This window comes from Lagopus muta, chromosome 2 (assembly GCF_023343835.1).
Source record: "Lagopus muta isolate bLagMut1 chromosome 2, bLagMut1 primary, whole genome shotgun sequence".
Taxonomy (NCBI): domain Eukaryota; kingdom Metazoa; phylum Chordata; class Aves; order Galliformes; family Phasianidae; genus Lagopus; species Lagopus muta.
The window spans coordinates 54765295-54780902 of record NC_064434.1 but is presented as its reverse complement, the minus strand read 5'-3'; the positions used below and the strand labels follow the sequence as shown (position 1 = coordinate 54780902).

Genomic DNA, 15608 nt, shown 5'->3' with positions numbered 1-15608 from the left:
TTATATAAGGAAGGGAAGATTATTTTTCTCCTATATTTCTTTAATTTCTTGGACATTTGCATTCCCTGTGTTTTCTTTTTTTTTTTCCTCATATAGTATGATTACTGAAGAAAATGGCCATGTTAACACACCTCAGAAAGGACTGCCAGTTGAAGAAGCCAGTGTAACTCCTGGGGTTCTTGAGGCAGTATCAAAACCTGCTCTTTCACCCCAAGTAGTGCAGGTTTCAGAAGAGCAGAATACCATGCCTACTCCAGTAAAAAAAACAAGCAAGACAAAACCACAAATAGATGTGAAAGCGGAATTGGAGAAGAGACAAGGAGGAAAACAACTGCTTAATTTGGTGGTAATAGGTAATAATGTTACGTTAAAGGTATAGAGGTTAAAAACTCTGTTGATTGAATCGGGAAGTGATAAAAAATGAAAATTGTCATCTCTTTATCATTATATGCTGTTTTCAGTTGTATCTGCTTCACCACTGCTATTGGGCGAAAGTACATTCAGACTTCCTTGGCTAAACCATGAGGTTGAGTTAACTTGCATTTGACAGACTAGTAAGATCTACTTTTGTTTTGTTTTGTTCTTGGTAGTGTTTTCTTTTTAGTACTAATATGGAGATACTAGTTGGCTGTCAACATAAAGTACCAGTTTCAGTATAGTGTCTGCCAGTACTGCTAAAATCCTGTGGATTGCATGAACGTTAGTGTATGTGATTTTCATATATTTTTGTCTATTTCATGTTGTACTATATTTAAAATTTGTAAATCAGTAAAACTGCTGTGTTTTTCCTCCATAGGACATGTTGATGCAGGTAAAAGTACTTTAATGGGTCACCTACTCTACCTCTTGGGAAATGTGAACAAAAGAACTATGCACAAATATGAACAGGAGTCTAAGAAGGCTGGCAAAGCTTCATTTGCATATGCGTGGGTCTTGGATGAAACTGGGGAAGAAAGAGAAAGGTAGAGTTATCAATTTAATGGGAAATTAATAACATTTTTCTGAAAGTGCAACGTTTGTTAGGAGATCTACTAATAAGGCTTTGATAGAAGCATTCTAAATGCTTACAGGTATTTCCTCAGTGCTTATAAGTAAATATTTTGCTTTGTTGAAGTACATATCAAGAGAGAATTAATATACTGGTTTGATTTCAAAAATGTGAACGAGAAGTTCAGTGTTTCTTCACATCTATCTATGCGAAGGATTGTAGAGTGGGACCAAAATGTACAATGCTGAAAGCCAGTTTTCTTTAAAGCTGTCTTTCTGGTTTATTACTGCAAATTTTCTCTCAACTTGGTTATTGTTGTGTGGGAAAACTCTAGGTTAAATTGTTTGTATGAAAGGGAATCAGAACAGTAAACTAAGCACTAAAATGTTGGTTCACACCTGACTTACATTACATTGACTATCAAGGTGATCCTAAAAAATATATATGTTTACTTTACAGAAATTTAAAATTAAATTCTACCATATTAAAAAAGTATGTAATGGGGAAGCAGTGAAGCTAATTAAAACATATATATATGACCTTCAAGAAAACTGAATAGAAAGTGACGTGATATATTATGTTCAAAAAAATAAAGAACTTTCCTGTGTGTGTGTGTGTCTGTATCTATCTATCAATCTAGCTATAGATACGTAGGTTGCTCCCAAAGTAATGCCTCATTTATTTCCATGTAAATGATTGCAGATGCAAATTTAATAGAACAAATTTTCAGCTACAAAACAGTTTTTCAACATAGTAACCACCATTAGCTATACGTTTTTGCCAGTGATGAACAAGAGCCTGTGTGCTGCGCTTGTAAAGATCTACACTAGTGGAGGTGGCCCACTATTTCACCCTTTCTTTGATTGAGTAATTGACATTACCATTCTCTGGACTGCCATTTTGACTGTAGCTTGTAGTAGGGACAGTGTGTCTTGCCACTTGCAATGGTATGATTCAGGATTCAAAGTTTTCACCTTGAGCCTGGTATTTGTTGTAGGTACTGACAAACTTGCATATGGTGTTCTTTGTTCCCATGCACACATTCATGGCACCCATCTGACACAAGCTTTATGACTTTTCAGTGTCAGCACCGTCATTTCCAAAGCATTGAAACTGATACTCAGTTCTTTTCAGCTCTGTACACAGTCCCCTGGTTGTCATCTGTTCTGGATGAGCTGATTGAGTCGCTCTTCATTTTGTGGTGTGACAGCTGCACATGGCTATCACACATAGGATATGGTTTGTCTTTCACACTGTTGTTGCTACTTCTGCCACCTCACTGTGCTCACATCCACTCTTTCTTTTCTTTTGGTGTTCAGCAAGCATCAATGAATGTCAGTGCCATTTTTTCTCTCTGGAGGAATTCAGGGACACCCCTTTGCTTCGTATGCACTTCCATGTCAGATGCCATTCTGTCAGACTGCTCCTCTGCTGCTATGTGTCACGCAGCAACAACATGTAATGGATTGTTGGTGGGAAGGTACAGTGTTTTACTGCCATGCTGCCAACATCTGTCTCTGACTTTGTGGATCAGTGGAATAACATAGGAGGCATTACTTTTGGAACAACCCTCATGTTTTCCTTTTAATCATTCATCCATTGTTCTACAGCATATAACTTCCTCTGGTTGCAAAGATAAATGTAACAGAGTAAACTGCTGCTGTAGAACATCAGTTAGACTGGTGGCTGTAGTGTGTTTACCTTTGTTTTAAAGGCAGATACACATCTGCAGCCACTCTGTATATAACTAAACTTTTGCATATGCATCTCCTTTCAGTTATGAAATGAACGTAGAAACCTGAGTAGGAGTGGGAACAGGGAACTGGGGGAGAATATCCAGTAGCAACTGAACATGATTTTCAGAAGAACCCTGATGCTAGGGTTTCTAATCTGTATAGTATTGATAGTGTTGTTGTAATATTCGTCAAAGTATGTGAGAGAGGAAAAGCTGATGGGGAGAAAATTTTAATGCTTGTAGATGTAACTGGATTAGAACAGTAATTGTTTTCACTGCTTTGTAAAAGAAAAATTAGCAAGTTAGCTATAGTATGAATATAAGCTACTTGTGATGCAGTGTGGTTAAGATGATAAACTAGAAATATGGTCAGGTATTTATTACCTATGAAATGTAAGATGTTAACAGCAATTAAACTCTCAAGGAAAAAAATCGTTATGAGCCCTAAACTTGCATCCCTGGTTCTATTCTTTTTTTTATTATTTATTTTATTTTTTTCACTTTCTAACTTTTATTCACATAGGTACCAGACATTTCTTCAGAAGATAAATTGTAATTATTAAGGGAAAATGTCTCTAAACTGGTATTTTTGCTTGATTTTTGTTTCTTAATGATTAGACTTATATAAAGATAGCTCTAGAGTCTGCTTTTCCAGCAAGCAAATTTCTTTCAATTTTTTGATGCAGAGTGAATCAAATGAAATTTATTACCTGTATAATTTCATGATTGTGCGTATAATAGCTTACTTTATACTGTGCGAAGCTTTCAAAACAGTTTTAATGATCTGTTCCACATATGTCTCATTTAAGGGGAGTAACAATGGATGTGGGTATGACCAAGTTTGAGACGAAGACTAAAGTAATTACTCTGATGGATGCTCCAGGCCACAAAGACTTTATTCCAAATATGATCACAGGAGCTGCACAGGTAGAGATGGTTTAAAATGTCTTTTCCAATAGCATTATTTATAACTTTAAAATTAAATTCGCTTTCTTCTTATAGAAACTAACATGAAACGGAATCATTGATGGTGCTAAAATAGCTTACAAGTTTTCTAGACTTTAGATGGAGTATATTTGTTTTAATGTTAAAGGCAGCTTTTTTTTTTTTGTAATTAACTTTTTGGAAGAGTGTTATTAGGGAAGTAGATTGAATACTGAGCTGCAGTTAGATGGAATCAGTTTTTCAAATGTGTCATTTATCTACTCAAGAATCTCTGTGAACATAGTTTTGTAGATAGAGATTTTTAAGTGGTTTTGAGCTTAAAGAAGAAGTTTAGGCCAGCAAAAGGTATTCATGTGTTAAATACATTTCATAATGTATGATTAAGCACAGATAAGAGTTCACGTGCAGTATGTTTTATTCAGTGGAAGCTTTGTGTAGACTGCGTGACTGTGGTTTTGGGAGCAGTAGGTCAAATCCAAAAGCAGTGGGTGCTATCATTGAATTTGGTATTATACCTCCGATTCTCATGGAGGCTAGTTGGTTAATTTATGATAGTTAAATAGGGGAGAATGGTACGTTGTTAAATGCAATAAAATGTGTGATTTTTTTCCCACTTGAAAATGCAAGTTTTCTTAATTGTAGGACTGATTCCTTGAATTACAAGAGTTTAAGTGTTGTAACACATACTGTGTAGAGGTTTGTGTTTTGTGTATTGCATTATTACAACCTGAAATATGAGTTTTATTTTATTATCTCAGTAAGGATAGGTACTGTTACTATGGTTTTATAGAGAGAGTAACTGCTGTAGGAAAGCTGTTTGTTCCAAATCATGTTCTAGCTCTGTAGCAGAGGCTGGGTAAGAATTCGGGGATTGTGACTCAGTGGTTAGGTTACAGGACAGGCAGAGTTCTCAAAGTGTGGTGTAGGGCATGTGTAGTTACTTATATCGCGAGACGTACACTGCAGAAAGATCAGGATTTTTGAAACCAGAATTAGTTCTTTAGTTTTAGATCATTAGAAAATGTTGACTCAACCACACTATTTTCTTTCCAATTTTGATTTAAAGTGCTTTTTCATCTTTGAAAAAAAGTAATGCAGACACAAAGTGTTAGGATACAACTTGCAGACCTACCAGCGGTTGCCTTAGTTGAGCAGAAGACAAGGCTTGCCAGCTAAGGCTTGATGCGCTTCTGTGTTCCCTCAGGACTCACTCAGGACCTCCCTCAGGGCAATTGTATTCTGAAGCCTATTAAGGAAATCACTGAAACTACAAGCTTTTGATGCCCAGGTAGCCTTAGCAGAGAAGAAATGGGTTGAAGAAAGCAAGTATGGCCCTGATGCCTTCACATCAGGGGAAATTTTGTTAGTGGGAATCTCCAACTGCTGTTGCACAAAATGCAAATGAGCCTTATCAGAGCCAGGATCTGGCCTTAAATACATAGTTAATTCACTTAAGTTCTCAGGCCATTTTTTTTCTGTGTAACTTTAAAACAAACATTTTTCTGTAGGGAGACATCTACCACAATACACTTCTGGGGCTCCAAGCAATGGGGAAATTCATCCCCCTCTCCCTTTTGTCATACTCATGCATGCACAAGCCTCCCTATGTGAGATGTGGGGAATTTGCATCTGGATCAGTGGGAGAGGTATTTTGGATGAGGGCTTTGTTTCCTCTCCTGCTATCCTGAAGCTTACATATTGTAAAGAATATGAGAAAGCACGTCTTTTCTCTCTTTCCTTAACTCTAACTGGCTGTTACTTCCAAAAGAAGAGAAAGTTGTTTTTTGATTGCTTTCATTATCTGATTTTTTTTAATAGGCATGTTATATAGCAACATGTAAGGTTGACAGCTAAATCTGTCCTTTCTCCTTGTGTGCTGTTTTTTCTACAGTGCTGTAGGCTGCAATAACTATTTGTCTTTAATGTCATGGCAGAGCGTTTGCCTAGATAATAAAATATGTGGTGGATTACTTGGTCTTCCAGTTTCTGAGTCTGGCATGTTCCTTTGTGCTGAATAGATTGTGAAACATCAACATGCAACATGCAGCAGTTGTCTCTGGTTGAATAATACTTTCATTAGTTGAGGTCCATTCAACAAAGTGGGTGCTCTGAAGAAGATAGGTTCCTCAGGCAAGTGTTGGCTTGTGTTTAACATAAAACAACAGTGAATGACATGAGATGATGTAATGCCATGGTATGTCAGTGAAATGGGCATGAAGCAGATAAAATAAACAGTTCCAGTTGCATTTGAAGCACATTCCTTCTCTGTAAAGTGCAATTGTGTGGGCTGTTCCTGATGAAAGTGTTTAGTCAGATTATTACTATCTCATAAACAGTTTCAATTGTTTGGGATATTTTTTTTGCTTTTGTTTTTATAATCCAGGCCGATGTGGCTATTTTGGTTGTGGATGCCAGCAGAGGAGAATTTGAAGCAGGATTTGAGACAGGTGGACAAACTCGAGAACATGGATTATTAGTGCGCTCTCTTGGAGTCACGCAGCTAGCTGTTGCAGTCAATAAAATGGACCAGGTACTTGCTTAACTTTCTCAGTTAAATGAAGGGGTTTCAACTAGGACTGTGGATCATAAATTTAAGGATCAATATTGTGAAACTAATAATGAAATTGCTGTTTTCTTTCTTTGATTTTCAGCCCTTAGTCTTTTATTTAGGCTATACACTAATTTTCTGTTCGAGTATATTTTCAAAGCACACTAGAAAGATAGTTAGAGTATTTAAATTTAAAATGAATAGAGGTGTGAAAATTTGGACTAAGGTGCTAATCCAGTGGCATCTGTAAAGGGCACCTTGGTGGTCAGTCAGGTCAAGTCCAAGAGCTTTATTTAAATCTGTAAAGTGTGTTACGTATTACTTGCTGTGTTTTAGATTATTGCTGTGACATACGGTCTTCATGAATCTAAATTTTGTGTGAACATTTAAAAAAAAAAAAAAAGGAAAGCAGAAAAAGGAAGAATTAGATGCTGTTCAAGGACTAATCAAACTAGAACCTCATGCAAATTTGTGTTGACTGTTGTCACTATTTGTTAATGTGTTTGTTTGCTCTTACGTATTCAACTATTAACCCACCTGGAAATCTTGTATTTACAGCATCTGCAAGTGCTGTGTGTGAGAAGCCCAATTGGTACTACAGACTTAATGACATGCAACTGTTGTTTAAGGTGTTAGAAATCTACAATTTACTATCACAATCTGTTTCTATTTTAGGTCAATTGGCAACAAGAAAGATTCCAGGAAATTACCAGTAAGCTTGGCCAGTTTCTTAAACAAGCTGGTTTTAAGGTAACATGGACTTCTGAGATCTTCATTGCTTTGTTCAGGCATTTGGGTAGGATGAGTGGTTGTTGTGGTCAGGTTATTTTGTATCACTTTTTTGCTGGTCATATGTGCATGTGTTATTGCACATTCCTTTTCTTACTGCTAGAGTGTTCTCTGACCCTTTTGTAAGGTTAATCAGTTTTTTTTAATACTCTTTCTGTCATCATCTTTTCTTAGGTCTGTTGAATCTTTGGGGCACTCGCATTGTAGTCTCTTGGAATTGTTTTCTAAAAGCAGAGTAGATGAGGGGTTGCTGAAATGTTCAGTGTTATATGAATTACAGTAGTTGGTTTTGTATTGGAGCAGGTCTTGGCAAGGATTATGAACTAAAAGAACACTCTATTTGACATTCTCAATTCTATTTCTACCATTTCCTCAGTTCAAACTGCTATCTATTTGAACTGGTTGCAGCCTTCCTGAAATCGTTATGTGTAGAACAGCAGCTCAGACTAAAGCATGCCTGTCTGATATGAAGTTGGAGTTTGTTATCTGAAATCAGTTTCTAGTTGTTAATGTTGTTATCTTAACTCCTTGCTGGAGCACTGTGACTAGGAAAGATAAACAGAAAGGAAATGGATTCACCAAGTAACCTGTCTTTATGGGAAATACAAAGTAAAGCTTGGAGGTATAATATTGAAAAATGCATCCTTTGCTTTTGCTAGAAGGGGCTTTTAACAATGTCTGATTAACTACTGTTTATTTTCATAATCAGGAATGTGATGTGGCTTATATTCCAACAAGTGGTCTTGGTGGTGAAAATTTAGTCACGAGAAGTCAGTCAAGTGACCTCACAAAATGGTATCAAGGGAAGTGTTTGTTAGAGCAAATTGGTGAGTGCAGTTTTTCTCATTTAGAAACAAATATGGCTCAGTCATGTGCTTGTCAAAATATTTGTTTTGGGGAAGATGTGAGGCAAAGTCTTTGGAATGCAGTGTGGTTGATTAATTTCCAAGTGAGAAGTTGTTGAGAGAGTTTTTTAAATACAGATATTCTAAAAGATCTTACCAATTTTTTTACAGATTCTTTCAAGCCACCGCAAAGATCAGTGGACAAACCGTTCAGATTGTGTGTTGCTGATGTTTTTAAAGGTTGGTTATTTTTCTAATGTTTTCAACAGAATGACACCATTATGTAAAACTAGTGTTGAAAAGAGATGTAAAAGTAGGTGTTAAAATAGGAGCTTTATGTCTATCAGCGGATTTGAACAGGAATAGTAATCTAAGTACTGTTCTTTTTGGAATTTTCATCATCACTGAAAGAGAAACCTATTGGAAAAAAATTGAGGAAGAATCTAGGTGACTTCCTAACTAGTTATGTAATGAGTTGATGGTTCTGTGTGACAGTATCTGGGAGCCTTTCTTTTCCAAACAGAGTTTTGTTCCCTAGAGTACTGCTTCTCTGTCTTTGCAAGTACAATTTCTAAGCCTTTTATTTTTCAGTCCTAGATTTAATTTAAATTTAAAAAAATAAAAAAAAATGTGACTTGTTTCTTTTATGTTAATTTTTTTTATTTTATATAAAGCCTGGGGAGGGAGTAGAAGAAAGGGGGTGGCTTGGTGAAGCTTTGTAGCCAGCCAAGGATAAACTGAGAGGCTCCAAGCTGCTCATTAGCACTACAATATATATGGACAGCCAGTAACTATAACCAGTTTTTGTTGCCATGGCCTGAAGAAAATGGAATGCTCTGAGCAGCTAAGATTTTTGTGATAAACTTAATTTTTTCAGAGTTAAATATATTTACATTTAGAAATAATTTAGAAAATGTATTAAAAATAAGATATATAACATATCTAATTTGAAACTCTGAGCAGGTTCCTTCAGAAATGTTGCAAACCAAATGGCAGCATGAAAAAATCTTTTAAATCACATATTATTTAGTTCAGTATTTTAAAAGAAATTTGAATTTAGGTATAGGTTGTTTGTAGGGGAAATATGAACAAACCAGGTTGAAATACTGGCTGTAATTGGAAAAACCTACTCTGAGGCGTTCTGATTTAGGTCTTTGAGAAAATACTACTTGTTATGAATGCCCTGGGATAGCCTACTTAGCATGCTGAAGCCGTAATACTAAATATTGAAACACTGCATGAGAATTTGCCCTGGTGCCTTACCACAGATTTTATATTTAAGGTTTTCAATATAGTTACATTCAATTTGTGAGCTGTGGAAAGTTTTTTGGAGTTTTTGATTGAGATCTTTCAAAATAATATATTTTGTTGCAATAATCATTTTTGTGTTGAGTGATGTTTCACTAAATGAACAATTTAGATTAAATCTGCTCTCTGGAAGAGAGATTGATTTTTGTTAAAGTAAGCAAACCAGCAATGGTTTTGGAAATAAACTCAATTTACAAATACAGGGTTCATTTATGAATGTGGCCTTTTAGGTGCTTTTTAGGTTGTGGGTTTTTTTTTTTTTTTAAACATGTGATATCAGAACTTAATTAACTTGGATTCCATTAGAGGAAGTAACTGCAGACACCACTGCAGAAGCAACAGTTATTCTCAGCTCTATTCCAACGTGCATGCATATGCAGGAGAAGCAGTCCTGCTTCTCCTGCACTTTGAACTGAGCAGAACTGTGTAAAAAGTGAGAGCGCTGAGTTCACTCTTCTGCAGCTTGGAAATCCCCTTTCTTTATTGAGGCTGTAATGTGTGTGTTTCATCTACCTCAGCCTGGTTTTACTGACCTCCATAGACCTCCTAATGTTCTCTCCAGGCAAGCTATCTCCTGACAAGAGCTGTCTGAAAACACATTTGCCTTCACTGCAACATCAGTCCTCACTGAGCTCATTATAGGGTATGTCTTGATCTGACTTGAGAAAAGCATTGGTTGCCAAGAGGCCTAATCCTTTAAATGGCAGAACCTAACTAGCATGATGTGCAGAAATCAAGCCCTTTTTTATGGCCCAATTCTGTCCGCTACTATGCATTTTTGTACTTGCACTGATCTCATGGGGAAGTGAAGGAATTGGGCACTTTTCAAAAAGAAGTCAGCATGCACAAGGCTTCAAACAGCATACTGGCCTACCAAGGCAGAGCAGGTGATGTAGTGAGAGAGTTGTTTTTTGATTCTGCTTGGAGATAGCTGGGAACCAGGAACCAGTTCATGATTGTGATTGTCTGCATGTGCTTACTGAGCTAGCTTTAGGTTCTTTTTGGCACAGTGTTGAGATAGCTTATGTACCATAATATGTGGATGCTTTTCTAACAGCTATCTACTTCTCCAGGTTTCTATTCTTTTGACATCCTATGTCATCTGTTAACTGACTGTGTCCATCTTGTTTGCCAGAATGAGTAGAAGGGAGATTAGCTCACAGACATACTGGTAATAGTTTTCCAGCTAGCTGGATGGAAACATCCATCAATAACAGTTATGACTGCAAAATGAAGTATTGGAGGTATAAGACTCAAGACTAATGTGGTAGAAAAAATATTAATATGTTTGCTGATTACTGCCTTCTAATATTCACCAAAATGTATATATTTGTTGTTTTTGTTGTCTATGTAGAATCACTTCAGATGATTCTTTTGAAATATATCCATAAGCATTTGCTGTGGGAGAGAAGCATTTCTTAAGGTGTATATTTGTACATGCGCATGTGTGGCACCTCTTTTAAAAATGAATTGTTCAAGTAGTGAGCAGGGTATCAGTTAGGGATGTGGGCATTCAAGAATTAAAATAAATTGCATATCTTCTACTTAGAAATAGTTAAGTCATATGCAGTTATAAGAACTCCTCATGTTAAATAGGACCAAATCATTTATTGATTTTTCTAGGAGTAAATGAAATATGCAAACAGAGCATGTAGAGCTCTGACTCAGTTGAACAGTAAATGGCATAGGAAGTTGCACCTGTGTGTATGAAAATTGTTATGACTGTAGTATATTTTTTATCTGTAATTAGAAAATCATGAATTAAATAAAATCCCTAGAAATGAAGGGGCTTAATCTAATACTACAAAACTAAAATGTTTTGTAGTATTTGTCATGCTCCTACAGTTGTTTAAAGAAGGATATTTCTCCTTAGTTCTGAAAAGCTTAAGATCTAGAGGTTTTGAATTGAACGTTTCATTTTCACAATGATGCACAGCTGGCTGTCTTGCAAGTACTGAACTCTCTAATAGGGAAAAAGTCTTTATGATATTACAGACTTATCTGTGTGTTTCTGAAGGGGTAACTTGCGATGGGAAATTGACCTTAAGAAATTGCTTCAAACTGTTACTGTGTTTATTGCAGACCAAGGATCAGGATTCTGTGTGACTGGAAAAATAGAAGCTGGCTATATTCAAGTGGGAGAACGACTTCTGGCAATGCCTCCCAATGAAACTTGCACTGCAAAAGGTACAGTCTTCAGAAGTGTGTTTACTTTCAGGTCAATACTGGGCTTAGAAGCAGTTACTGAAATGGTAACAGACTGTCAAACTGATACTAACTGTCAAACATAAAATGTGAAAGCATAAAACGAATTTCTTTAGATGTGACTGTATCTGTATAAATATGTCTGTGAAGAGTATGTGAAATCTTACTTTTTTTTTTTTTAACCTTTTTTTGCTCTATCAGATATTCCAAGTGTTATGGCCTCCTGACTTTGTTTTATGAACTATTAAAAAAGAATCTTCTGAATTGCAACAATACATATATATCTATTTAAAAACGCAGTACAAGAATCATTAATATTCAGGTTTACTGTGCAGTGTAACTGTTAGGAATTATTAAGATGTGAAAGAACTTGAGAGTTATGTCTGTGCTGCTTTTTCATGAGATTTGTCACTGATCCTTTCATTAATATACAAACTTTCAGGATGTAAATGTCCTGAGCACCAACAAAATACAAGAAAATTGGATTTAATCTTGAATACATTTCATCTCTGAAAGGAGGAATTGCTAAGTCAAGACATTGGTTATTAAGCTGTTTTAGTTTTCTGTTCCTGAAACAGGATTGTTGAGCATACACCAATGAGTTAAAAAATATGACCTTGAAATAAATGCGTAGGCTTCAGTGTCTAACTATTTAATCTGAATTCAGCAACATGTCAGTACGACTGTTGTGCTCTGTTCCAAAACTAGCTTTCTTGGTTTTACTTTGAGAGGCTCTTCAGTGTGCATGTTTGTACTATTGTACACACATTGTTAGCAGTGCACAAGAACATTACAGTAACATGGATGACACACAAATTATGATGATGAGCTGCTGTAGTCAATCCTTTGTTTTGAGAGTGAGGGAAGAGGCAGGGAAAAAGATGTCTTTTTTTGTCACATTCAGTTTGAGAATAGCCTACTCTATGTACAATCCTATGGTTCCCTTGTGTACTGTCTCTCATATGTCTGAAACACTGAGTGAAAACTGAGAGTATTAGTTCATTAATCATGGAATCAGAGAATGGCTTGGGTTGAAAGGGTCCTTAGAGACCACCCAGTTCCAACCTCCTGCTGTGGGCTGCTACCACCAGTTCAGGCTGCCCAGGGCTCCATCTGACCTGATCTTGAGCATCTCCAAGGATGGAGAAGCCCACACCTTCTCTGGGCAGCAATGCCAGTGCCTCGCCACCCTCTGAGTAAAGAATATTTTCCTAACATCTAATCTGAATGTATTATTTACATTTAATGTGAAGAAAAGATTATGTAATTCGCTATAATACGTTAACTATATATAGTGTGCACGATGAGTTTTTCATTTTTGAGAGGCTGAACTTGATTTAATCATTTTGTGAGAATGGCACATACATAGGTAACAATTACAGAACTATTTAGAAAGCAGTACTTAACATGCTTGTAGCTGAATGATACTTCCTGACATGGCTTTGACAAAAGGTTTGGGAACAGATTTGCAAATATATAAACACAGTCTGAAGTGAAATAGAAGTAGATCCTATGGATGTATGCAGTAATTGTTAAAAGTTTTTTTCTGAGCAATATAATTCTTGGTGTCCACTGGAAAGTTCAGAATTTTAAGTCGGGGAAGAATTAGTCTTATACTCACCTACTTAGCAGGATAACTTTTAAAGCATTTAGAATACATGAAGATAGGAATAAAATTACTTCAAATGGTGCTTTCTAATAGATGCGATGTCGTGAATGGAAGGCAATCTGTTACGCTTTTTTTATGAAAGAGTTAGCAAACCCACTTAAGGTAAATGAAAGTTGACCTAGTACCATTAAAGTACATGAAAGATGCGGTCTGGGGTGTGCATGTGCCTCAAAGGATGGGTGGGGCAGACTCGGAGATTTTCAGTACTACGGCATTTTCAGGACTGCGTCATCTGCGCTATGTGACAAGTGCCAGGGCCTCTCTTACGGCTTATATAAAGCCATGTTATTGTGCAGGGTGGGGTTAGAGAATAGTGAGTCCTTAGCAAGAAATAAAAAAAAAAAAAAAAAAAAAAAAAAAGCTTCCTCAGTGTTCTCAGTTAAAAAGCTTTTACTCTCAACCCATTCATACTGAAAATTGATGAGTAATGGTTGATGAAGCACAAATGGCCCAAACAGAGGTGTTTGTTTGTAACTCAGAACCTAGGTACTTCACTGTGCGGTTCTGTTCTTACTCATTTCCAGGAATCACACTTCACGATGAACCAGTTGATTGGGCTGCAGCAGGAGATCACGTTAGTCTCACTTTGACCGGCATGGATATCATCAAAATCAAGTGAGCAGAACTAAGTTTCAGTCTAAGTAACGGTTTGTTTTTAATGAAAAGCTTTATAACTATTACACTTAACAATCAGCGGTTTACTTGAAGAATGATGTGGCTACCAGGATATTTAAAACCGAAGTGATGCCTATCACCTGGCTTGCACGAACAAACGTTGGAAACATCTGCTTTAAGTGCAACGGCAGCCTCAGAAGAATGCTGTTAGCTGTTGTGCTTCGTGCTGACACTAGCAACCTTCTAAGCTTTTTTCCTGAAGACTTCTCCTTAGATATCTTAATTACTGAAATGAGTGAATTCTTTCTGCTAAATGAAAAAGATGTTTTTGAAGAGCTTGTCAAAATTTTTCTAACAAAATGCATCCAAACAACTGCCATTGCATGCCAATAAGTAAAGCTGGATAAGCGAAATTGATGTTGAACTTCTTGTTCAACATGTTCAGTCACTTTATCTCATGGCAAATGCTTTGCTGACCCTGTATATTTTTTTCTTTTGATGTATTCGAGGAGACAGAGTAAATGGCTTTTTTCTATTTTAGTATGTAAGTTTTGTGCTGAGCATTAGCCTCAAGTTTTTAGGGAAGTAACAATTGTTATTCAAGCTAGATAATTGGGTCTGTAATCTGTACTGCTCTATTACATTGAAAAGGTGTGAACTTTCCAAACTACTGCTTGGAAAATGCCTGGATAGTTTTGCAAATTTAGGCTTTGTTTCTAAAGAAAAAAACACATTTCTCTGGGGTATGTAGTTATTAAATGGAGAATAAAATTTACTCATTGAATGAAGGCTTGATGCAGTTCATCACTTTGATGTCATTTCTCTTCTGAAGATGTACTAGATTTGTCAAGAAGGGGTGCGGGTTTTAAGTCTTCTTGATTTTGGTGAAATTTGATTACTTCTTATGTGTAGGGTTAATCACACAGCTCACTCTTTCTGGTCTTTTTTTGGATGGGGGAGGGATTAACTTTCATTTTAGCTGTCTGACGACAGCTGCTTGAGAAAGCTGTCTGGTCTACCTTAATGACTTGTAATGAGCATCGGCTTTCTTGTGACTCAGTTTAAGTAGAGCTTTTTGGATGTAAATGTTCCTGAGAGAGTTTTGAGACTCCTGATTACTATGTTAATCTGTCCACAAATTAGTTAAATTACAGAGGCACTGCCGTTTTGGATTCCCTGTAGTATTTTGTGCTGTTGATTTGGAACGATCTCTGAATGAAAGTCTAATTCTTCAAAGTACCTACACACAGGAAACGATGACATTTTTAGAAACTGATTAGCAGTGGATGTAATTGTTCATTGAACTAGACAGATCTCGTCATGCATATCCATTAAGCAGCGTAGGCATCGTATAGAAATTACTTGGGTTTTAGGTTTTAATAAGATATTCCTGATTTTTTTTTTCCTGGCTGTTATTAAATGTTATTGTCTTTGTTTTACGTGTCTTAAACATGGTGGGTTTTTTTAGAATGGCAATTAAACTTTTTATATCGTATATATGACATATCATATTACGCATATGTGTTAAAGTAAGAACTTTTGTTCTCCTTTTCTGTAGTGTTGGCTGTGTATTTTGTGATCCCAAGGAACCTGTTAAAGTTTGCACTCGATTCAGAGCTCGGATTCTGATCTTCAATATTGAGATTCCAGTCACCAAAGGATTCCCTGTAAGTCTCTCTGAAAGTTATTTTCATTTCAAGTTGCTCAGGGTTTTTCCTTTCCATATGCTTTCCCACATGTCTAATGTAAAGAGTCATTTAGTATCCAGACGTTTTTCCCTCCCTCCAAGGAAAACTAATTCTGCTGCAACTTGAAGAGGATGTAAGATGCTGCTGTGGTTGCTCGTGCATCTTGCTTCTAATGCCTAGCTAGGCCGTTTTGGAGAATGCATTCCAGCATGGTGTCATGCTAGGCTGTTCTTTTGAAAGCCCATACCCTGTTAGGAATATAATGATGCACTG

At 36.4% G+C, this 15608-nt stretch overlaps 1 protein-coding gene across 3 annotated transcripts in view; it reads left to right on the top strand.

The window, feature by feature from the left end:
- Positions 1-15608, top strand: part of HBS1L (HBS1 like translational GTPase) — a 64536-nt gene that overhangs the window by 45908 nt on the left and 3020 nt on the right. For all 3 annotated transcript variants that reach the window (XM_048936738.1, XM_048936735.1, XM_048936736.1), the window contains 10 exons: positions 97-353; positions 797-962; positions 3533-3650; positions 6052-6198; positions 6892-6966; positions 7715-7832; positions 8022-8090; positions 11241-11345; positions 13557-13647; positions 15206-15314. In XM_048936738.1, coding sequence (XP_048792695.1) covers positions 97-353; positions 797-962; positions 3533-3650; positions 6052-6198; positions 6892-6966; positions 7715-7832; positions 8022-8090; positions 11241-11345; positions 13557-13647; positions 15206-15314 — 1255 coding nt within the window. The remainder of the gene's footprint in view (positions 1-96; positions 354-796; positions 963-3532; positions 3651-6051; positions 6199-6891; positions 6967-7714; positions 7833-8021; positions 8091-11240; positions 11346-13556; positions 13648-15205; positions 15315-15608) is intronic.